This window comes from Arvicola amphibius, chromosome 4, assembly GCF_903992535.2.
Source record: "Arvicola amphibius chromosome 4, mArvAmp1.2, whole genome shotgun sequence".
Lineage (NCBI taxonomy): Eukaryota > Metazoa > Chordata > Mammalia > Rodentia > Cricetidae > Arvicola > Arvicola amphibius.
The window spans coordinates 47,177,880-47,203,199 of record NC_052050.1 but is presented as its reverse complement, the minus strand read 5'-3'; the positions used below and the strand labels follow the sequence as shown (position 1 = coordinate 47,203,199).

At 40.6% G+C, this 25,320-nt stretch overlaps 3 protein-coding genes across 3 annotated transcripts in view; 1 reads left to right on the top strand and 2 right to left on the bottom strand.

Annotated features, from left to right (window-relative positions):
• LOC119811235 (olfactory receptor 1468-like) overlaps window positions 1-22,565 on the bottom strand; it is a 55,973-nt gene extending 33,408 nt beyond the window's left edge. The window contains exons 1-2 of the mRNA XM_038324940.1: window positions 22,494-22,565; window positions 20,294-20,440 (exon numbers count right to left, since the gene is read on the bottom strand). The gene's annotated coding sequence lies outside the window, so the exon portion shown is untranslated. The remainder of the gene's footprint in view (window positions 1-20,293; window positions 20,441-22,493) is intronic.
• On the top strand, window positions 10,632-11,582 carry LOC119811450 (olfactory receptor 1E5-like). Its single transcript, XM_038325387.1, has one exon. It carries the CDS (start codon window positions 10,632-10,634, stop codon window positions 11,580-11,582), a length of 951 nt encoding a protein of 316 aa, XP_038181315.1.
• Window positions 16,126-17,070, bottom strand: LOC119811234 (olfactory receptor 1L4-like). The gene has a single exon (XM_038324939.1). The coding sequence runs from the start codon at window positions 17,068-17,070 to the stop codon at window positions 16,126-16,128; it is 945 nt and encodes a 314-aa protein (XP_038180867.1).
• Window positions 22,566-25,320: the final 2,755 nt, after the last annotated feature.

The following is a 25,320-nucleotide window of genomic DNA, read 5'->3' as shown; positions in this document are numbered from 1 at the left end:
CCTCAAATTATTCCACACACTCCTAGACAACCATGAGGACCATAAGAGAGACATACATGGATCTAATCTACATGGGAAGTAGAAAAAGACAGGATCTCCTGTGTAAATTGGGAGCATGGGGACCGTGGGAAAGTGTAGAAATGGAGGAGAGCAGAAAAAAATGTATAGCTCAATAAAAATCAATCAATAAAATAGTAATAATAATAAGAAGAAGAATTCAAAAACAATCAAAACAGAAGGAACATTGTCAAACTCTTTTTATGAGGTGGCAGTTACCCTGGTACCCAAACCACACAAAGATGCAACTAAGAAAGAGAATTACCTGATTTTTGACAAAGAAACTATGATTACTCAATAGAAAAAAGAAAGCATTTTCAACAAATGGTGCTGGCATAACTGGATGTCAACATGTAAAAGAATGCAAATATGTCCCGTATCTAGTCCCATACACAGAACTTAAGTCCAAACAGATCAAAGACCTCAACATAAGTCCAGCTAAACTGAACCTCATTGAAGAGAAAGTGGGAAGTAGCCTTGAACGCATGGGCACAGGAGACCACTTCCTAAATATAATACCAGTAGCACAAACACTATGATCAACAATTAATAAATGGAACCTCCTGAAACTGAAAAGTTTCTGTAAGGCAAAGGACAGAGTCACTATAACAAAATAGCAGTCTACAGAATGGGAAAAGATCTTCACCATCCTCACATCAGACAGAGAACTGATCTCCAAAATATACAAAGAACTCAAGGAACTAGACATCAAATTACCAAATAATCCAATAAAAAAGGATGTACAGATCTAAACAGAGAATTCTCAACAGAAGAATTGCAAATGGCCGAAAAACACTTAAGAAATTGCTCAACATCCTTAATCATCAGAAAATGCAAAAAAAAATGACTCTGAGATACTATCTTACACCTGACAGAATGAGTAAGATCAAAAACATCAATGATAGCTTATACTGGAGAGGATATGGAGTAATGGAAATGCTCCTTCATTGCTGGTGGGAATGTAAACTTGTATGGCCACTTTGGAAAAATGTGCAGCAGTTCCTCAGAAAACTGGGAATTAGTCTACTTCAAGACCCAGCAATACCACTCTTGGGCATATACCCAAAGGATGCATACTCATACTATGAGGACATTTGCTCTACTGTGTTCATAGAAGCTTTATTCATAATAGCCAGAAACTGGAAACAACCTAGGTGCCCCTCAACTGAAGAATGGGCAAAGAAAATGTGGTACATTTATACAATGGAATACTACACAGCTGTAAAAAAAAATACATCTTGAAATTTACATGCAAATGGATAGATCTAGCAAAAAACACCCTGAGTGAGGTATCCCAGACTCAGATAGGCAAACATGGTATGTACTCACTCATAAGTAAATATTAGAATAAAACAAAGGATAACCAGCCTATAATCCATGATTCCAGAGAAGATAGGTAACAAGGAGAACCCTAAGAAAGACATACGTGGATCCCCTGGAAAAGAGAAACAAACAAGATCTCCTGAGAAAAATTGGGAGTTTTTGGGGGGGGGGAGAAGAGAATATGGAATGAGAGGGAAAGGGGAGAAAGGGAGGGAAGAGGGAACATGAGGGAATCGTATCTTCAAGAAAGGGGAAGTACGGAGAAGAAGAGAAAGGAAAGAGATATCTTGATTGAAAGAGCCATTCAAGGGCTAGCAAGAAACATCGTACTAAGGAAATTCCCAGGAATCTATAAGGATGGCCCCAATTAATACTCTCAGCAACAGTAAAGAGGACACCTAAATTGGCCTTCCCCTGTGATCAGATTGATGACTACCTTAACTGTCATCATAGAACCTTCATCCAGCAACTATTGGAAGCAGATACAGAGGTCTACAGTGAAGTACTGGGCCAACTACTGGAGACCAGTCCAAAAGAGGGTGGAGTGGTAACTTGAGCAAAGGGGACAAGACCAGGATAATGATACCCACAGAAACAACTGAGCTAAGCTAGTGAGAGTTCACTGACTCTGGAATGACAGTGGGGGAACCTGCATAGGACCAAACTAGGACCACTAAATGTGTGGAACAGTTGTAAGGCTTGGGCAGTCTGTGGGGCAACTGGCAGCAGGATCAGGATTTATTCCTAGTTCTTGAACTGTTGTCATCTAGATGCATATTCTGTTTGGAGGGATACTTTACTCAGCCTAGATATAGGGGCAAAGACTTTGGCCTTGCCTCAAAGTGAAATGTCAGTCTTTGCTGACTCCCCATGGGAAGCCTTACCCTTTCTAAGAAGTGGTTTGGGGGGCAGGAAGAGGGGAAGGAATGGGAATGGGGATAGCTATGTAAAATGAGAAAAGGAGGTATTTTTAAAATCTTAATTTAAAAAAAGAATAAATAAATAAATAGATAAATAAATAAATTCAAATTGAAATGACACTGGAAATGAACGTTCAATAAACTGAATCTCAGCTTAAAGCCTCACCAAGGGAACAGATAAGTATAAAATGAAGTGTCAGGACTAGAGCACAAGGCAGAGGAAATGGATCACTTTATAAAAGCCAGCCATTAATTTAAAATACATAAGTAGAATAGACCATAGGTCTGGGATACCAGGAAAAGAACTAACTTTTGAATTATGGGCATAGAAAAGTGAGAAGAATATGTGCCAAATGCATGGACTGTACTGAATAATAATATAATGCACATTTCTATACCCAGATATAGAAGCTCAACTCAGTATGTCTGTGGGGAAAATATCCCTAAAGGATCTGAGCCATCAGCTTGAACTCTTTGAATATATTGTTGGATTTAGTTTTATAGAATCTTTAGCTTTACAGAAAATTCTACTTCTGGAAGTGGGTAAAAAATGGTTATATACAAGACTTATTAAAGTACATTTCTTTCAATGAGGTTGAATATTACCGAGTTTGAACACAGAATGAATAAACTTGACTGAAGTATACATATACATGTAACAATAATTAATAAAAAAGGAGACCTTAAATTTGAAGAAGAGCAAATAAGATGATATGTGATGGTTTGCAGCAAGTAAAGGGAATGTAGAAAATGATAAAATATTATTATCCCAAAAATAATATAAAGAAAAAAGTTATCTTCCATGAATCAGTGGCTAAGGTTAAGTCTCATTAATAATATTGAGCCACATGTTTTTTTCTATTTTTTCATTATTAGTAAGTTACATTTTATAACAAAGTCTAGTCAAAAAAGATAGGTACACATATGTTTATATGTAAACGTATACATATATATATTAAATAACACAAGGCAGCGTATCAAGTTGTGTAGTGTTTGATTCTAATAACTTTTAACAAAGTTTTTATTGACAAATGATTCACATAGCACACAATTTGCTCATTTATACATTTCAGTAGTTTTTAATGTGATGCATTTATAAGATTTGAAAGTCATCATTGCTTTCAATATCTGTGTGTCCATGTACTGCAAGAATCTTAAAAAAAAAAAAGAGAGAATTATCAATAAAGACCATGATGTTTAAGTGAAGCTTTCATGAGAATATAAGGTTTGTAATGAGCCCAGAATCCTTGTTGTAAATGTAATTTATTCAGATATGTGGATTAGAGTGGTAAAGTGACTAAAGAAGTATAAGATATTGAGCATATAGATAAATGGGGGTCTTCTTTTGGGGTAGGAGACATAGATGCACAATGGCAAGAAGGTAGGTGATGGTATCAGGTTTTGCATGCTTCCTGTTCCAGGGCAAAGCTGGTGGAAAAGAAGTTCAGGAGAGCTGTCAAGGGGACAAGCCTTTGTGGCCCTTTGATTTGATTACAGTTCTCTGCTCCGCGGTCCATGGTAAGAGAGTGGAGAAATACTCGGTGTGTTAACTAATGAGTTTCTGTGGGATTCAGGGATCCCGGGAGTCTGGGCCCTGTAAAAGAGGAGAGAGAAGACAGTAGAAACTCCAGCTGAAAATGCACAGCACGGAAGTTGAAGACAAGGAACAGGGTCTGAATGGAGCTCAATTCGACCAGTTGGGTAAGCTGGCATGGGATTCAGAAGAGGTAGCCAATCCAAAATCCGCTTTCACAGACATCAGTGTCTTTCATTTGAAAGGACGGGACTATGGGATATTTAGAAGCCACCATCCTTATTTTCTACCATCGTCAGTACTATATTTTCTCCATGTGTAATTGGGTATCAGAGCTTTCAATAGAAAGCAATCTATGATATATTTTTAGTACTTCATACTTTGCAAATCAAGTATTCTAAACCCACATTTCTGAAAGATGATCTGTAAAAGTCACTGAAATTTAAGTATAAGGCTAGCAAACTCCCTCAATTTTCCAAGATCATAGGCCTATAGCTCATGGAGCTTGATTCCTAAGGATCTCAGAAAACTTAGATTGAAGTCCAGGAAGGCGGTATATAGAAGACCATAATGAGAGGCCCTTTACACAAAGCTAGTTTTTATTACTATCCATTAAACTCTCCTCGTTTCAGTATGTTTAGGAATTAACTTAGATTCTCACTTGAGATAATACCTGTCATTTGATTCTCACATCTTTTCTCTAACACCAAGGTTTGGCACTAATTCAGAGGGTATGGATGAGAACACAGTTAGAAAAGTACTGCATCCATGTTACAGAACCTAGGGGCAATGGCAGTGAGTCTTCCAAATGCAACAACATAGTGTCTCTCTAGAGAGGATGGCATTGTGAGGTAAGTTTTGGTGTTTTCCCATCAGAATGAGTTGATTGAAACAGAGTGAACTGAAAGAACCCACCACCAAAGTGATGTGTATATCATAACATGGTCCTTGATAACTTAGGATGTCTCTCCCCATTGTATTCCCTTATTCCTTACTCTTGCTCCTCTAATGTTCCCTTTTAATGAATTATTTTATATTTGTTTATGTTTTTAGAATTTATTTGTTTGTGGTGTGCCTGCTCATGTGTAGGCATGCATATTTTGTGGGGGTATATGCCTAAGCGTAAGCATGTAGGGGCTTGAAGTTGACATCAGATGTACTCCTCAATTGTTCTCCATGTTATTTTCTGATCCAGTCTCTTCACTAACACAGAAACACAGAAGCTCTCTGTTTCAGCTGGGCTAGCTGGCCACAAAGCTCTGAAATCCCTGGTTTCTACTCCAATGAGCTGATGTTACAGATATGTGGCCATGTACAGATTTTTATGCCTGTGCTTGGAATTCAAACTCATGTCCTCGTGCCTGTGTGGCAAATACTTTAACTAAAGCATCTCAGATCCTTCCTGGTGATACATTCTTAAGAGGCAAAGAAGTAAAGCAGCCATTTACTAGAAGTAAAGCAGTCTAGTAGTTTCACTGTCAAGAATTGGATCCAGGACTGAAGAGATGACTCGGCAGCTAAGAACACTGGATATTCTTCTAGAGGACCCGGGTTTGAGTCTCAGCACCTACACGGTAGCTCACAAACATCTGTAACTCCAGTTCCAGGGAAACTAATGCTCCCTTTTGACCTCCATAAGCACTAGTATGAATATGGTCAGGGATATAAATTCAGGCAAAACATCCACATACAAAATAAAAGCAAATCTATCTTAATAAAGAATCAGACACAAAGATTTGAAAAGTTCAGTGTTCATAAACAGCAAGAGAGATTCCCCTACCTAAATTTCCATAAGCTGAGTTCTTAATGCCCTTCTGCAGTCAAAGTAGCCCCTGTGTGTCTAAGTGGCACTTGGGCTGGTGTAGACTAGTCATTTCCTTTCTCACAGCTTCCTTGATAAGTGGTGTAGCTCTGCTAAGTGGCTAAAGAAGTGTGAGATATTGAGCATATAGATAAATGGGGATCTTCTTTTGGGGTAGGAGACATAGATGCACCCTGGCAAGAAGGTAGGTGGTGGTATCAGGTTTTGCATGCTACCTGTTCCAGGGCAAAGCTGGTAGAAAAGAAGTTCAGGAGAGCTGCCAAGGGGACAAGTCTCTGTAGCCCTTTGATCTGATTACAGTTAACTGCTCCATGGTCCACCACTATCTAACCTCCAGGGAGACATGAAATAACTGTAGCTTTTAAAAAGTGGAAGAAGTATTATCAAGGAATCTCATATTGTTTTGTCCACGGTGGCCTGGCCTTTGCCAAAGTTTTGTTTCCTTTGGTCTGACCCCAGTGGCTTCATTAGTTGCCTGACTCAGCCAAGTCTTCAGTTTGTCCAGCAGGTGGCACATGTCAAATGTCCATGTTTGGGCTACGATTTAATGTTTCATGTCTCCATATCTATAACCATGCTGTAGCCCTCAGATGCAGTTTGATATCCCTTCTATCTTCCAGTGGCCCATGACTCAATTTTTGTTTTATGAGGGCTTTCTAGTGGTTTTATGGAAAATAGGCTATTTGTTTTTTATCATAGGCCTCTCCTTTATGTGTGTTGTGTGTGAACCAGTTACTTTTACGATTGTATCGTTGAGAGTTTTGTACAGACCAAAAGTTCTCCAAGCATGTAGCATATCAAGGGCAACTTTTTGCTCCTCTAGCACTACTATGACTAAAATCACTTTATATGCCATGTTTGTTATATATAAATTTTTGATAGAGAAGCTATACCACAGATAATGTCCTAACAATTTAATAATAAAGTATATGCTTCTACTGATCACTTAAAAGAGACTAATTCAAAAGGAGAAGCGCCATAAATATACAATACATACTGGATTTTGAAAAGAAGAACTAGAAACCAATGTTAATATTGATTATAGTTCGAAATAGATGAGGTTATTTTAGCATATGGGCTTAAATAAAATGTTAATATAATTAATTTTATTGTTTTGCATTTTAAACATGCTGATTAAAATGAACTAAAAACAGTATGGCAAATGAAAATATTATAGAGTAGTTATACATCGAAAAATATATCACCAAGGAACTAAAAGTGTATCCAAAATGGATGAATTTCACAAGGATAATTATGAAGTCCAGAGAAAATATATTTGTATTTCTAAAAATAAATTGAAATTCTACATATGGTTCACACTTGTGGTTTGCTCATATTACTAGGGTCAGTTCATCTTTGTTTAATTAGTGTCTTCCATTGTAAGTGTTTCCAGTTTTTTCTGATGAATTTATTTCACTGCTATAAAATTAAGGGTTATAACTGTCCATAGTTATCATGGACAACATGGTGCTCTGGAGGCTATATACACTTCAGAATGGTCTACGGTAGCTAATGTCGTTATGATTTTGTAGTGAGAACATTTTAATACCCATTTTAAATAGTTTTAAAGAACACAATATATTGCTATCTGTAGTTGCTCTCTGTAGTAGATTTCTCCAACTCATTCCTCCTCAATGTAATCTTCCAGCATCTCTCCAATCCAAGTACACACAGAAATGTGTGATGATGGTGAGCAAATCCAGGTCTCACACACCCTAGACAAGTTTTCTTCCACTGAGCTACAACCCAGTCTCATTTTGACAGTTTAAAAACCTCACTAATGTATATTTTATTGACCATCGATAGGATAGATTGTTCTACTGTGTATTTGGAAAACTCCCATAAAATGCCATGGATGTTGTCTGAGATACCCAACATAAGGATGCTGTTTCTTATTAAATTAGCCAAGACTGGTCAGCTATCGGACTTAACCAAGGGCATCATTGTCTCTGAATGTCCCCTAAGAAATAATTCTTATATTTATGAGGGAGAGACCTTGTGACTATGAATTCCTTGTTCAAATTCCCATGGTTTTAACATACAGTGCTCACTTGCCAATTTATCACATTAGTGTTCACAACCAGGTAAAAGCAGAGCTGACTGGATGCTGGATTTCAAGAAATGCAGTTAACAAAGTGTCTTTAGTATTTCACATCTCACTATAAATAAAATAATAAATAGAATGTGCATTTATATATTATAATGCAATATATATTTAAAATTTTAAATGAATTTTTATGTCTATTGGGTGTTTTTGCCTCCATGTGATTCTGTGTACCATGTGGATACAGTGTTCACTGAAGCCAGAGGAGGACATTAGATCTCCTGGACGTCGAGGTACAGATGGTTGTGAGTCACCATAAGGGTGCTGGGAACTGAACTGTGGTTCTCTAGAAGAGCAGTCAGTGCTCTAACCACTTAACCATTCCTCCAGCCCCATATAAATAAAATTTTACTGGTATGTATGAAAGTGTTGTTTTAAATCCTTGTTAACACTGGCCATTTTTGATCTTTTTTTCTAGCTCGTCTGATGAGATATAGTAGTATCTTCCAGTGATTTCAATTTATATTTCCCTGATGAATAATAATATTGACGTTTTCACAAACTTACTGTTGACCTAGGAATTGTTATGGTTTGTTTGTTTGTTTGTTTGTGGTTTTGAGACTGGGTTTCTCTCAGTAACAGCCCTGACTCTCCTGAAACTTGCTTTGTACACCAGGCTAGCCTTGAATTCACAGAGGTAAGATTCACTTACCTCTGCCTCCCGAGTAGTAGGATTAAAGGCATGTGCCACCACTCCTAGAAACCAAAGGACTTTTATTAGCTATCAATTATTCCCTTCAATTAATTTCATGCCAGCTCTAATTGATTAGAAAGGAAAGTGAGTGGCAACCATTGGCTACTTGGGACATGACACAATGAGGGACATACATCCAACATTGATTGCCTTCTAGCTTCTTTAATACATATTAGTTACTTACGTTTATCCATTGACGAAAGTCAATTTGTCAAATCTGCCAGGTTTGTGACTTATTAAATATGGCAGTTTTGAAAGGTTTTATTCCCCATCTTAGTCAAGCTTGTATTTAATCTTCATGTCTTCTCTTGATATTACCAGCTCCGCCCACTAGGGGATCCACACACAAACCTTTGATTCACCCTCACTCTTCCCTCTTGTTTTAGGGACTCTTTCCCATTTCCTGGAAAGATGCTTCTTTTCACCTTCTACTTTTATCCAGAAATTTTTGTTGTTCTTTTGTTTTGTTTTATCTACCAGTAAATTTTTCACTTATTCTGGTTTTTGAGGTTTGGGAATCCAGAACTAAGAAAACTTTCAGATTCTGTTTTTTAGCCCTGTCTGTATCCTGAAGCAGTGAATACAGAGATGATTGCCTACCTCAGCAGTGGGAGGTGAAGAGAGAGAGGAAAGAATCATCCTCAAAGGGTTAATGTCTCATGGTTATTCTCTACATGTTCACACATTCAGACAATGCCAGGGATTGTGTTTGATTCATTGATCCTCAAATTGGCTTATTAGACTACATGGTGTCTAGTTCTTTTGGGCTCTTTTACCAAAGGGGCTCATTGTTTGCACTTGTTGTGTTCTCTGAACAAGTGGAATTGGCTGTGTTGCTGGGTTTTCCCTATGCAGCTTCCCTTACACATCCTAACCCTCCCCGACTCATTTTTCTCTATTGTAATGGGTAAGGTTTTTCTCTAGACAGCATATACCAACCTGCCATGTGTAATCATTCTCAGACATTGTCCTAGCTGAACACAAGGCTCTGAAGTAGGATTATCTGAACGTAACACCCAGGATTGTTGTTTAATATGTGTGAGGTCTTGGGTGAATTGCTAAATGATTATGTCTGCTTATTTATCTTAAAAACATTGAGTAGCAGAATCTATGTCATGAGATTGCTGTGAAGAGTAAAGAGGGCTAGTGCTTCACGTGCATACCCTGGCATTGGGAAGCAGCAAGCTTTGACAGTTGTTGCTCTAGACTTAAGAACGGTACCACAGGCAACATTTTTACCACCACCATCACCGTGAAATCACTCCAGAGCGATAAGAATGAGAAAATGTTTTCTGATTTGTGTATTATTTGTACCTATTTGCTCATCCAAATCCACTCATGGCACAATTATAAAACTTGTTTTTAAACCAGTGCCGAAGACTTAACAGTACATTGCACATGCTAAGCAAGTGTTCTACCGCTGCACTCCACTCACAGCCTGTACTGGCTACTTTAGGTCAACTTTACAGCAGTGAGAGCCACTTGGGAGGAAGGAACCTCAATCAAGAAAATGCCTCCACCAGACTGACCCCTAGGCAAGCCTGGGGGGCATTTTTTTTGATTGATGACTGATGTAGAAGTGCACAGCTCATTGTGAGTGGTGGTCTTTGCTACTCTAAGAAAGCCGATGGAACCATCCCGTAAGCAGCATTCTTCCGTGGCTTCTGCATCAGTTTTTCCTCCAGGTTCCCACCCTGCTCCAGGTTAAGCTCCTGCTCTGACCTCCTCTGTCGATGACCTGTGATGTGTAAGTGTAAACGAAACAAATCCTTTCCTCCCTGAGTTGCTTTTGGTCATGGTGTTTTATCACAGCACTGGAAATTCTAAGTTAGCCCCAGCCCCTTTTAATTTTAGATTGAGATGGGTCTCATTAAGTTGCGAGGCTGGCCCCAAGCTCATCATGTGATCCAAGCAGGCCTTGGATCCTCCTGCTTTGGATTTCCAGGTAGCTGGGGTAACAAATATACTTTCAGAAAAACATTCTTATAGAAGTCAGTATTATTGAATTTACAATTTATTAGGTACTTGGAATAAAAAGTAATGACTAATGGAGTAATCTTGTATAACACACATGTTAAATCTAGTTTTTGAAATGTCTTCCTAAAAGTTCTGCATTATTTACATGTTTGTATATTCATTCAAATAATTCTTAAGTTTGAAAAGGCTAAGAAATCGACATGGGAAGAAGAAATCAAACTGTTGTCTCAGAGTTCATCCTCCTGGGCTTGCCCATTGAACCACTCCAGCAAGACCTGTTCTATGCCCTGTTCCTGGCCATGTACCTTACCACCGTCCTGGGGAACCTCCTCATCATTATCCTTATTCAACTGGACTCAAGCCTCCACACGCCCATGTACTTGTTTCTCAGTAATTTGTCCTTCTCTGACCTCTGCTTTTCCTCTGTCACCATTCCCAAACTGCTGCAGAACATGCAGAGCCAGGACCCATCCATCCCTTATGCTGCCTGCTTGACACAAATGTACTTTTTCTTACTTTTTGCAGGCTTTGAGAGCTTCCTCCTTGTGGTCATGGCTTATGACCGTTATGTGGCCATCTGCTTTCCCCTGCACTATGCCAGCATCATGAGCACCAAGTTGTGTCTCCTCCTGGTGGCACTATCTTGGCTACTGACCACAGTCATCTCTTTGACACACACACTGCTCATGGCTCGGCTTTCTTTCTGTGCTGACCATGTGATCCCTCACTTTTTCTGTGACATGTCAGCTCTTCTGAAGTTAGCCTGCTCTGATGTTCAGGTCAATGAAACGATGATATTTATCATGGGAGGATTTGTCATTATCCTCCCATTCCTGTTGATATTTTTATCCTATGTACGAATAGTGTCCTCCACCCTCAAAGTCCCCTCTTCTAGAAGCGTACGAAAGGCCTTCTCCACCTGTGGTTCGCACCTCTCTATGGTGTCTCTCTTCTATGGGACAATCATTGGTCTCTACTTGTGTCCATCAACTGATAACTCAACTGTGAAGGAGACTGTCATGACTGTGATGTACACAGTGGTGACCCCTATGCTGAACCCCTTCATATATAGCTTCAGAAATCAGGATATAAAGGGAGCTTTAAGAAGGGTGTTTTCAAAGCAGATGACTAATTTTTCTCTGAAACAATGACTCTAATGATTAAAAATATGTTTTCAAATAGTAGGCACAATTTATTTCAAATAGTGACATATGAAGGGACTTCCTCAAGTTCCAGTAGCTAGAATCCATCATGAATCTTGAATTTACCACTATACTTCATGTGTGGCGTAACCTAAGACCTGACACACCCAGGGTGCTCCTTGATTACCATTTAAGTCTGTGTAAGCACTAACATTGGAGTATAGTGTTCAGAGAATATACAGTAGTTTCCAATTTCACGAAAACATCTCCAACTCCTCAGCCACCTTAGTACTTCGCTTCTGAGAAAACTATCTATTCAATGAGGACTATTTCCAGGTTAATATGCACTTGGTCTAAAACATATGTTCTGTGGAGTCATTTTTCTTCCTTAAATTTTCTTCATAGCTTCTTCTTTGTGTTGATTAAGAACTTATTTCATGGTCATTATAAAATTATCATTGTTTGGAAATCACAGCACCAATTATTTCTCAGTTAATGATGAACTACTTCTATTGATGTCTACATATTGTATGCTAATTCCTTATTTGAATTAAAGTTGTGCAATCTGGGATGAGTTATTCAGTCCTTTTATATGTTGGTTAATTTACACTCTTTTTTAAACCAGGTATAAACATCCTGAAGATAGGTGATTGCTAATTCCTAAAATGAACAAGGCTTTGTGGGTTTATTCAAGATGATTTCTTGCATTGAATGCATTTTTCATATTTCCTAAAATATGCCTAAAAGACTACCTTTGAAAGAAATCTTCCAATCATGCCAATGTTAACTTTATTTACTATTTTCAAAAACTCACTGACTACTAAAATAGTAGACAGCTACTTGAAGGCATCTAACTAACCAATGTGAAGGTCTCCTGTGCTTCTGGACCCTTCTCTATCAAAGCAGTTAAAAGTTGTTACTCTACATATTGTCTATGTATAGCCTAGCTGTGGATATAATAAATAAGTGACCTAAACAGTTGTTTAATTGTTTTCATTTAAAATGTATTGTGGACTCAACATTTTGCATAAGGACTTGTACTGCTTTTATATCTTCAATTTTATTTTGAGGCAGGATCTCTCCATGTTGCTTAGGCTGACCTTAAATTTGCAGTGATTCATCTGCCTCAACCTCCTGAGTAATGGGACTGGCAGTGTGCATGGCTACCACACCTGACAAGACTTGTAACACTTTTAGAATAATGTATTTCAATAACTTGCTTTTGATGTACATTGAATTATTTTACATTTGTTCTTGATTTAAATAATACTGCCTTAATTTTACATCTTAATCCAAATAATTTGCAATTATTTTCCTATGGATACATTCTCAGAAATAGCTATATTAGCTCAAATTATATCATCATTTTATAATTGAGTGGAAACTGCCAAATTGCTGGAGACATTCTTCTACTCCAATCTCCCCAAAGAAAATGGGAAGATTAATGCTTCTTTAGCATCCCCAATGTTAGAATTTTGCTTTCAGGTGTTTATTGCTCTCCTAGGTAAAATACAAGATTTTACTGTTTTTAAGTTGAATTACTGTTTCAGTAAAGGAAACCCTTTCTCTATATTTATCAGCTACTTTTCCTTTCATGTGTTCTTTGAACAACATCTTTGCCTTAAGTTGCTTTCCTTTCTTTTTCCTCCTAGGGATATTGTCATTTTATCTGGTTGACGGAATTTTCCTCCATTGGTTATTTGTCTACTTTTCTCTTATTAAAGATTTTAAATTTGGGGTAGAAAAAGAAGTTGCTCTTATTTTCCAATACATTTTTCTCTAGTAGTTCTTGAAAAGGAGTTTTCTATTAAAATATTGTATAGTGCCATTTTCACACGCTGTGTGAAGTCTTAGTTTCTTTAACTCTATTTCTGATCCACTTGAAATTTGGCTTAGGAGTAATTATCCTCTGCCTACTCTCTCCATCACTGGCAAACCAGCTGTCACTATCTTCAAGTACTTAAGGAAACTACCTTTGCATGTGCTAAGTGATCATCTCAAATTTATTTCTGTAGTCTATCATTTCCAGATGCCACTGTATTCCTCTCCTAATACAGAAGGTAAACTTTGACAGATACACATCTAAAATAGCTGTGTGGCTTAAGGGCAGGACTCATAACCAGCAGTAGATGGTCAACAGAAAATAAACTCAATGGATATTTTTTGAGGTTTTTCATTTTTTGTTTTGTTTTTTACCTCACAGACTTTGTGCCTATATATCATGGTTTCTGACTCTGTCTTTTTGTGGGGTTACTCTGTGCACAAATTTGCGTGTCTATGAGTCTCTGTATGTGGTTTTTGAGCCTTTTCTTTGGCTTTTTAACTTTGTTTTGTCCTGTTCTAGTTTTTATTTCATTTTACCTTGGTTTTAGATGCCTATTGTTTTTCTAATGATAGAGGAATAAAGGGTGTGGATTTGGGTGAGTAAGGAGGATCTGAGACAAGTTGGAGAAGGGAAACCATGATCAGAATACATTGTATAAAATATAATTTTAATAAAAATGAGTAAAATATCTGTGTGGAAAGCCATTAGTCTTCCCCAAGGAGATGTTTTCTAATTGGTCACTCAATAACAAGTAGCCATACCTCAAATTGTATACACACAACAACACTAAATGAACTCAGCAGGTTGTGTTTAAATATTTATGTACATATGTATGTAACATTAATAAATAAAAAGAGGCCATGAATTTGAGTGGGAGCATATAGGAGATATGGGGGAGTTGAAATAAGAGAGGAAGAAAGGAAATGATGTAATCATATTTTAATTAGAAAAAATGGCAAAAATAAAAATACTCTGGATAAGAAAAAAAAGGACATCCAAAAAAGTTTGGATATTGAAAGGGGATGGCAAGCTCCCTCTATATGTTCAGTGGTACCCTGGACATAGGAAGGTTTTTAGAAGAACAACATCATGGAAGCAATAGGTTAGGCACTAGTGTCTAAAGTACTCCATGCCCAAATGTGAATGTTCTTGACCACCCTAAGGCATGAAGATATAAAAGGTCCTTACATGAACTGGTGGAGCTCACACAGTAGTCAGAGTTTAGAGCCTGAATTTCCAGAAGCTTTCAAGACAAGAGACTCTGTTGTAACATCTAAGGCTGCAGTGCAATAGAACTATAGGACTCCTGAGATCTGAGGGGTCATCAACTCCATTCTCCAAGGACAACCACAGATTGTTAATGCTAACAGATGAGATGTCAAGTCACATCAACAATGATTATGATACGAGTCCCTCTTTCTGGAAGTCAAGATGATATATAAGATGATATATAAGCCTTTCAAAATTATTGAGAAAAGATGGAGAAATTAATAAATGTGAGTGTGAAGAGCATGAATAGAATTGAAAGACATGAAACAATAGAGTTGATATCAGTTAAACTAAATGTCCATTCTTTGGGATGATTAATACAGCAGATAAACTTTGTCAAGTAAGACAACTCAAAGCTGAATAAAAGCATAAAGAAATCTAAGTAAAAAAGAAGTCAGATGAACAGGAAAAGAGACAATGTGAAGTAGAACAGGACAAAGAGAAGCTGACTTCCACCAATGTGTGTGTTACAGATTCATTGAAGTAGCACACTACACTGAAAAATAACTAAATAACAAAATAGTAATAATAACTAAAGCAAGTAAATGTAGACAGAAACGTGACTCTAAGTGAGAGTCATGTGCATGGCACACTTAGGCCAGCATTTGCCACAAACAATTCACTGCTAAATGTCCATTCTATTCTGTGATGGTGAAATGGTGGGAAGACATATTTGTATGTGGGAAGTATTGCCAAAGCTGATTAAAATTCAGTGGAAGTAATATAGCTGGGTGTTCACATTACAGAATTAGGGGGTAATTTGTATTGATACGACAAGCTCTTCTAGATATATTATTTCAAGAAATAAAAGGAAATTGCGGACTAGTACACAGAGAAAAGCTGGGACGGTACTCGAGGTTTATTTGAGTGGGTGGAGGAAAATTTTGTCTCTTTGAATGTTCACAATGCAAATAGAGAAGAGAGCATCTATGAATTAAAAAAATAAGTGAAAATCACTTTTAAAATATCTAGAAGTACCCCCCAGAAGAGCCTGCATGGCTATGACTGACATTGCTGTGCAAGCAGCAAGACCCCCTTAAACCCACTGCCAGGTCCCCACCTTCCTCAGTTCCTCTGCATTTGCCATTGATGTCACCTGCACTCTGTGTTTACGGTGCTATATGACCCGATGAACTTATCTTTACTTTCCGTTCTCTTCTTAGTTTTCCAAATTTGAAACTAAACTCTATATTGAGCACCCAGACAACATACAAAGGCATCCAATTTACTGTCATTCACTTAACTTTGTGTTGCATACTGCTATACAAACATGTGGTCATATTTTGCTTGGGATCTAATTTTTATTTTACTAGGCATAAGTCTGTGTAGGAACAAAATTTATAGAACTTGAAGGAAAGGGGGAATAAATGAGAATATACTGATTTTGGAGAGAGACGGTAGGAGACTATATTGATTTGGGGGTAGTACTATTTTTGACATGACAGCCCAGACCATCCCTTACTTATCTTTGGGTGCAGCTCTCCATCTGAACCCCCTTTTTATAGCGCCCTTGACTTCCTTGTTACGAAGACTGTAGATAAAAGGGTTCAAGGTCGGCGTGACCACTGCATAGACCACACTGGCCAGGCGGTCATAGCGAGCTGAGTAGGCAGAAGATGGCCGGAAGTAGACAGAAAGGACTGAGCCAAAGAAAAGCGATACCACCACCAGGTGGGCCCCGCAGGTGGAGAAGGCACGGCGCCGACCTCCTGTGGTCCTCACTCCAAGAACTGCCAGGAGGATGCGGGTATAGGAGAGGGACACAAGGAGCAGTGGAGTCAGCACCACTGCCAGACCCTCTGAGAAAATGGCAGTCTCTGCCACTGACGTGTCTGAGGTCGCCAAGCTCAGCATCACTGTCATGTCACAAAAAAAGTGGCGCACTGGGGCAGAGCGGGGGTAGGAGAGCGCGGAGATGAGCAGTGTGTGCAACAGCGAATGCAGATGGGCCACAGCCCAGGAAGCAGCCACCAGCGCAAGGCAGCGCCAGGGCGTCATGACCGCACCATAGTGCAGTGGTCTGCACACAGCCACTGCACGGTCATACGACATGGCTGCCAGTAGGTAGCTCTCAGTGATGCCTAGCGCTACAAAGAAGTACATCTGGGCAAAGCAAGCCTGGAAGGACACGGCCTGGACAGAATGGAGTAGAGTGGTCAGCAGTCTGGGGACAGTGACTGTGGTAAAGCAGACATCCACTAGGCTCAGGTGACCCAGGAAGTAATACATGGGGGAGCACAGAGCCCCGTCTGACCTCACCAGTACCACCATGCTCAGGTTGCCCAGGGCATTGAGCAGGTAGATGCTAAGGAAAAGGAGAAACAGAAGTGGGTGGGCATCTGTGCCATCCATCAAGCCAAGGAGCTGGAACTGTGGTTGATATGTGAGGTTGGTCACAGCCATGGAGATCAGGTACCCGTGGGAATGCTGAAGGAAGAGATCAGACAGGAAGCTTAAGCTCTGGGAACCCCGAGTAGACTTTCTAGACCTTAAAAAATAATTTTTAAATTAAAAACAATATTTTAAATCCGTTTGCTGTTTAATCTGCATGTTTGTGTGTACCATGCACATGCTTGAAGAGCCAGAAGAGGGTATCTGATCCACTGGAATTGGAGTTAGAGATGATTGTAAGTTGCTATATGGGTGCTGGGAACTGAACCGTGGTCCTCTGGAAGAGCAGCCAGTGCTCTTAACTGCTGAACCATCTCCAGATGATTTTTAATGTTGTATATTTACACACGTTTCTGCTTAGTAAAATGGATTGAAAATCACATTCCTCATCCAATAATGCTAATTTTATGAGGAAACTTAATTTTGGAAGTGTGCTCTTGAGGAGAGAGAATTAGGATCCCAACCTACGGAGCTGGCCGGACCTGATTACCAGCCCTGGATGAGCCTCTCTGTGCCAGCAAAGGCAGTGTAACCTCTCTGAGCCTCAATCTCTTCTTCTTAATGAGAAAAATATAATTGTCCAATCCTGGGGTTGATTGGGAGAATCAAGAGGTGAGTTTAGAAGTCCTCGTAGGTGTCCAGTAGGTAATAAATGCTCAGAACTTCTGTGCTTTGGTCCAGCATCATCATCACCGTCCTTACACCCTTGATCAAGCAATTAGACAGAGGTAGAGTTAGGACTCGGGCCATCTGGACACCAGTCTAAATCTCATACTAAGACATCTTGCTGCATTTTCCGTTCATTTCATTACATATGTGCTAGCTCAGGAACTGGCTAGCACTGCCCAGAAAGGATCAGAAGGTGGATATTCTCCTCTTCTCAATGGTACAGTCTCTCATGCCACCCCTTAGCTCTGCAGCTGTGGGGTAAAACAGCCACCCACAGTGTGTAAATGGATACCTATTACTGTGTTCTAACAAAACTGTGTGTATAAAAAGTGAGTCTGGCTGTATTTGGCCCATGGGGTGTGGTTTGCTGACACAGACACCATGCTGGGTGCTATCGAAGATGGGGAGATGGATGAGCCTTAGCTTCTTGCCCTTCAACAGTTTTCCCAAGGTCAGAGAGATTGGCACTTTCCTAATAATGTGAACTGAGTAGGATGTAATTCTTCCTGGAGAGATTGGGAAGAGTTCACAGGAAAATGACCTGAGTTGGGTCTTTGGGGATGGGCAGGAGCTCATTAAGCAGAACTGTTGTGAGGAGAATTCCAGACAGTGGGAAGAGGGCATGTGGGCCATTGGTTTAGGAAGAAGAGGGCTGAACACCCACAGATGACACCGGCCAAAGCCTGCCCTTGCTCTGAACTTGCCTCATAAAATCAACTGGACAGAAAACTTAACATTTCTGTAGTCTCAGAAACAATGCCCTCACTTGTCCCCATTCAACATCTTCTCTAAAACATGCTTTCTTCACATTGCTCCAAAGATGCTAAAATTGTCCTGTGACTGAACTGACCTGCACACCATCTGCCAAGAGAAAAGATCAAGCTTTTGTGTGGTCCTAGAGGATAAGGGGACAAGGAACTGTCAGGAAAAAACCACATTGCACTGCTGTGTCCAGAGATTTGAGCACAGTTTACCCAATAAGGACATCTTGACTAAAGCTCTCTGCAGACCAGCAAGTGAACATAGAGGATGAACAGTGGAGGAGAAGGAATGATGACCAGTCCACTGGCAGGACAGTCTTTGGGCATTTCCTACCTTTTTGTTTTCCTTCCTCTGTCGTTGTTACTTATGAACCATCCTGGGGAACTTGCTTTCTAGGGTTACGAAACCAAGTCGGTACCTTGGCACTCCTCCACTCCATCCTTGGTACCAGTACCAGGCCTGTCTTCCCAACCTCTCCCTTAGGTGTGTATATGGTGCTGCAGAAAAGCATGCTTTGAAATCAGAGGTGCTTGGGTCTGTGCTGATTGGCTGTGTAATCACAGAGCCACTTTCATTTAGTCTCCATTCTTCTGATCTATAAAATGAGTATGTTGATTTCTCTCTTAGATGTTTGATGTCAATATTAAATGAGACAGTGCACTGTGAGGATTAAGCAGAAAGCAGATACTAACTGGTGGTAGCTCCCTTTCCCAAGTACCTGATGGCTTCTTCCTGTTCTCTGGTTGGTTCCTGGTGGCTTCTAGAGATAGATCAGTCTGATACTGGAGGGCTATAGATTTTTTTTTATTTATTTTAGTTTCCTTAAGTGAAATAAACCTAGCTTTCATGTAACTACTATAAATAGTTTCAATTTTAGCCTCTGGGGAGGTTGTGTGTCAAGCTGGCTTTCTCTACAGCTTTTTACCTGGCAGTTCAAACAATCTCTTCTATGTGTGATAAGTCATCCTTCTTCAATTCAAATGCCCACAGTGCCTGAGATCCAATCTTTTTTTTTCAGTTTGCTTTTTTTCTCATTTTTTTATTCAAGATTTCCATCTCCTCCCCTTCTCCTCCCCCTTCCCTCCCCTCCCTTCCACCCATACCCCCACTCCACCCCTCTCCAAAGACAAAGAGCCATCAGGGTTCCCTTCACTATGTTTAGTCCAAGGTCCTCCCAGCTCCCCCTAAGTCCAGGAAGGTGAGCAACCAAACTGACAAGGCTCACAGTGAGCCCGTCCATGCTGTAGAGTTCATGTTCACAATCTTAAAGAATTCTATTTCCATGTCCTTTTCAGTCTGATCATTCTTTGCTTTGGGCATTGCCTTAAGAGAAGCAGACAGAGTTCATGTTGGGGAGTTTTCTGGGGCAGTGTATTGGCTCTACCACATAGTTCCTGTCAACTTCTTAGTGCTTCTTCCAGTTCAAGCACTGAATTGAGCACAGGCACTACAGCTAGCTAGTGACCTTAACATCAAGCAAGGCAGAATGTAGTAAACACCACCCTAAATGTGTGTACCAAGCAGGGGTGTGTTCTTCTGCCTGGCTGATTTAAGGGAGATCCCAACAAAGATGTGAAGTTGGGACTTAGTTTGGAAGCATGAGTAGACCGCTAGAAATAGACTAACGGGAGCAGGAAGAGCATTGTCAATAAGGGAAGGAGAATGCGGGGGCACAGAAAGATGATTTGTGGGAGAACAGAAGCTCACATGTGCCCTTTCCCCCAACGCCATGCAGAGTGGGAGGAGATGAGGCAGAGAAGGAGGTAGGGAGGACACAAGGCAAGAAACAGCAGGGTTCTCTCACCTACAGGCTGTACGCCAGATCTCAACACTGTCTGAAGCGTCTGAAGTGTGGTCTTCCTCCTGCCCACAGCTCCCAAGTCCTGAGGGTACACATATTGCCATCCATCCTGAGACGAAGTCCCAGTGACCTCAGTGAGTTTTCTGTGCTCTAGAGAGAGGAACCAGAGCGGTAAGAGCCCTGGGCATTCCTCCCACTCAGCTTTCTTGCCTGACCAACTCTTGTGTCCCCTACTGAAGACAGCGTGGGTTACCTTACTCAGGAAAGTTTTGCAACACAGCTCCCAGAATTCTGATACAGTCTTGATGCCACTGCTCCCAGAACTTTCTCCTTCCCCAGATGCCAGCCTGACTGGCCTTTTCAGTGCTTCTTACATCTTCTCACAAGCCTATCCAGCATATTCTTTCCCCACCTAAAACACCATTCCTACCCTACTCCAACACTGAGATCTAGCTCCTACCACCCTTCAGAAGCCTCTCTGGAACTCCACAGCTCCCTCTTGCTGCCTCTCTCTCTCTCCCTTCTCTTCTAGTTCTTATTTATACTCGCACCTCAGTTGCTGATGATTTTTTTCTGTTGTGCTGTTTATTTTCCCCTAAATGATAAACCTTCTAAACATAAATATCAATTGTTTTTTCACATATGAACTTTCCAGGGCTTTGTTCAAGGGCTAATCCTCTTGGACATCTGGGAAGGCTCCACAGGGGAGGTGGCATTTGAGCAGGGTCAGCTTGAAACTATTTACCAAACAAACAAGGGTAGAGAGTTTTTAATAGGAAATTACAAGAGGAAGTTTAAGGAATTTACTTGATCTCTTTGAGCTGCTTTTTTTTCTCTCCTCTTAAAGTGGAATAATTAAGAGCTGGGAATGGTGGCCAATAATGAGTTAGGAGCATCACCTTACTCCAAGAGTTTGAAATAAGTCTGTACAACATAGTAAGGTACTTCATCTACAAATATATATATATTTCTTCCTCCTCGTAAAGATTTAGCAGATAGTAGGTGCCTAATAAATGTTATACCTCCAGCTTCTAACTATTTCTGATTATGTGAGATATTTTGGCAGCTCCTGAATAGCTTGCGCAGGATTGAGTTCTAGGATACTGGCCATACTTCAGTGCCCCAGGTAATGCAGGTACTGCTTTGAAATGGTTGGTGGGAAGGACTGATTTAAGAGAACAAAATGAAGCAGAGGTGCATAAGATGTAGAACTAGTAACCTTGTCACCCAGGCGCCCACTGCCCTAAACCTCAAGCAGAGTCAACTATGCACCAGCAGTTCAGATATAGGAAGACCCAGAACTTAATAAGCATGGCTACACAATGACACAGGTATGTCCTGACATATGCAGACATGCAGACATACATACCAGAGACATACTCACACAGAGACAGTCAAACACTTCACAAAGCATAGTCATGTGTGTCACATGCACCTGAACACAGGAACAAATGACATAAAAATGAAGATTTCAATGGACTCTCCACATACAGGGTGACCCAACACATGATTCGATGTACATGACCACCTGCCAACTCTGCCCTTGCTCTCTCTGGCTGTAGTTCTGTCTTGCATAACAGTGTTGGCAGGGGAAATTGTGCCTCCAGCACTCTTGGCCTGAGAGTTTCTGTTTACTTTCTTGAATCTCGCTTCCTCCCACACAGCCCCAATTTTTCTCTCAACACGGTCCACACAACTTTCACTTCAGTGGAAAAGTTAGCATTTCACCCAAGAAGAACCCTTTCTATTCCAAAGACAGCTATATCTCTTCTACTTTCCTGTCAACTCTACACTCATTTCTTCTCAACAGTTTGTTCAACAGTCTCAACTATTGTATCTACTCCATGCCAGGCAGACACATGGGCATGGGCAAGGAGGACATTCCCAGATGAAGAAGACAGAGCCTTATCCTTCCTGTTTTTTCACCAGGAAAAAGGCAATGAGTTTTAGGTGTCTTTCCCAAAACCATGCTCCAAACTTGGGATCAATGTCCAGAGAACAGTGCACCTGAAGTCATTCAGCAACCTAGGGACCAGAGAAAATTCCAGTCCCAGACTTTGAACCTAGCCAATCATTCAACCCACTCCCATGCTGTCTGCCATTCATTGGCGGGCACTTATGCATCCTTCTCCCCTGAACACTGAATTATCCACATTACCACTCTATCATTCTACCCTGTCCTCCTCCCTACCCCATCTCTCACCTGTGAGTGTGCCTGGGCTCAGCCCTGCGAAGCACAGACTGAGACTGCTCTGCTTGCAGCAGGGCAGTTACAGGAGATCCGCTCTGGAGAGACGGGATTGTTTCCACAGCCAACGGTAAAAGGACACGCTGGCTAGGGATAAAGGGGTCACCAACTGATTAATTATCTGGAAAACACTATGGGAGCACTATGTCCTCTGTAATCTTTTTTTTCCCATGAGGACTCTGGACTTCAGTCAGCCTAATGTCCCCTCTCCTATACCGCTTCAGAAATGGAGTGGGAGAAGAAATCAAAGTGTCTGAGAGTCCAGAATTGAAATAAATGTCCCTTGACAGGATGGCAGCTATGCTGGCCCCACGCTCAGTGTCTTGTGCTCTCAACTGCTTCCTTCATTAAAATATGGCTGGTAGAAGATCAACAGACAAAGAACACTGGCTTCTTCTTCCTAACTTTTCCAAACTAAATCTGCAGATTTGTTGTGCCCTTGCCTGGGGAGCAGACTCTCCTATTTCCTGCTGTGAGGAAATCAGGACAGTGCCCCTAAATGACCACCTAGATGCCAGTCTCTCAGTACAGAACTGGAAGTACTTCCCAGATGGTGGTACTTCCCTCCACCCTGGTGATCGGGTCTCACCTAGAAGTGGAGTATAGAAGGAGAGGCTGGAATTACTGGCAGAGTTCCCAAGGCAGCAGGATCTGAATCAGGGCAGTGGGTCCCTGCACCCTGTGTGAAGCTTTGCAGTCCTCTCACTCCATGGTAAGACTGGAGATGCTGGTATCACAATCCTGTCCTGCTAGAGCAAGATCAAGATAGTCTCTGCTCCTTGTTCCAAAGCCTTCTGAGTATCTCAAGCTCCTCACTGGCCTCACCAAAGTGCCCTTCTGGATCTGTAAGAGCCACTTGATTTCCCAATGGCTCAGTGCCTCCTGAGGACATTGTCTGCCTTATCTGTCTATCCGCCTAGCTATCTCTAGAACCGATAGTCACATCCCACCTGTAAACTTCCCTAGCATGCCTTCATTCATTTGACATCTCCAGTCTCTACGGGAGACATCCTGCTCTACTGATATCCCAGGGATGCCACAGAAGTATGGGAATAAGTGAGACATTTAATTCACAACTCCTTCAACCTTGAAAAAAATACCTTTCCCCTATGGGTCTCAGTGTCCTTGTTGGTATGATATTGTGATCATGTGCCCCTGACATTAACATTCAGTTTGGGGAGAGAAGACTTAGGCACAAGTGGCTACAAGGCTGGACAGCAAGCACCCCGGGGGCTTAGAACAGAAGCTGCATTTGTGTCTTGAGGCTCGGGGACCACTTCTGGGAGAAATTAGGCTTTAAACCAAGTAGAATAATTGGAAGATGGGACCCTAGTCTATATGGATGCACAGCTCCCTAGGCCTGGATGTAGGAGGGAGGGCCTTGGACTTTCCACAGGACAGAGTTCCCTGCCCTCTTTCGAGCAGGGTGGGAGAGGGAGGAGGGGGTGTGGGAAAGCAGGAGAGGATTGGGAGCAGGGAAGGAAGTGTAAATAATTGAATGGAAAAATAATACATAAATAAATAAATAAAAATTTAAATATACATCATTGGGTTTTAAAGGGGACTGGAATGATTTGCATCTACTGTCAAAAAGAAGCCTTTTTGATGAAGGGTGAGAGTTAGACTTGTCTGTACAAGGATAAATATTTGGAATACAGTTAGAAAGTAGGCTTAGGGAAATGGCAGTAGTAAGTTCCCATCTAGGGTTCACGACCTCATCAGCCATGAGTTGGGTTTAAAGTGCCCAGGCAAGAATTCCTTCCTATTGAGTGGACCTCAAGTCCAATTAGATGACTATGTTTACCTTAGGATACAAGTGCCACTACTGAGCAACACTAGATGAACTCAGAATGGTGTGTGTGTGTGTGTGTGTGTGTGTGTGTGCGCGCGCGCGCGCGCGCAACAATAATAATGAAAGAATAAGAGGCCATGTGAGAAGGGTTACGGGGATGGGAAAAGTTACAAAGAAGCAAGGGAAGGGGATAATATAAGCATAGTACTCATCTTGAAATTAACAAAAAAAATAAATTAAAAAATCATAGAGAGGGGATGGAGAGATTGTTAGTGGTTAAGAGCATCTGCAGCTCTTGCAGAGGATCTGAGTTCAGTTCCCAGCACCCATGCTGGGTCGCTTGTGAGCCACTTACAACTTCAGCTTTGGCCTCTGTGTGCACTGCACACTGCATACGTATCACACACACACACACACACACATGAACGCACACACATGTACACACTCACAAACACACTTACAAGCACAGTTTTTAAAAAAAAATGGAAGGTTTGGACACATGAGACATATCTAAAGACTCAGTCTGTGAAGGAGACATAGGAACCTATAAGGGAAGAAAGCTGTAGTGCACATTTCTAATCTGGAAGAAGGTTTTAGTCTATGACAGTCTGACATTATTCTTCCCTTAATTTTGGTGAGATCCTGAAGAATATATTGTATTTTCTGTAGTGTCTCACCTTCAGATAAGGCAGAAGAGTGGGTGGTGAGAGGCATTTCCACCAAAACCATCTAAGAAAATACCATCAGGAAACAATACTTTATATGCTAATTTAAACTTTACAAAGAAAAAAAACAGAGAAGGAAGGAGATATCTATATGATTTGGAGACTATATAGTTGAAAATGTTAAGAACACTAACTTATCTCCTATAGAGTGAAGAAACGTTAATATTTACAATTCAAAAGCCAAGAAAAATAGCATAAGCCCACTCCTTCAGAAACAGATATGAGCACCCAAAGGAATAACTCAAAGAATCAAGAGTAGTTACAT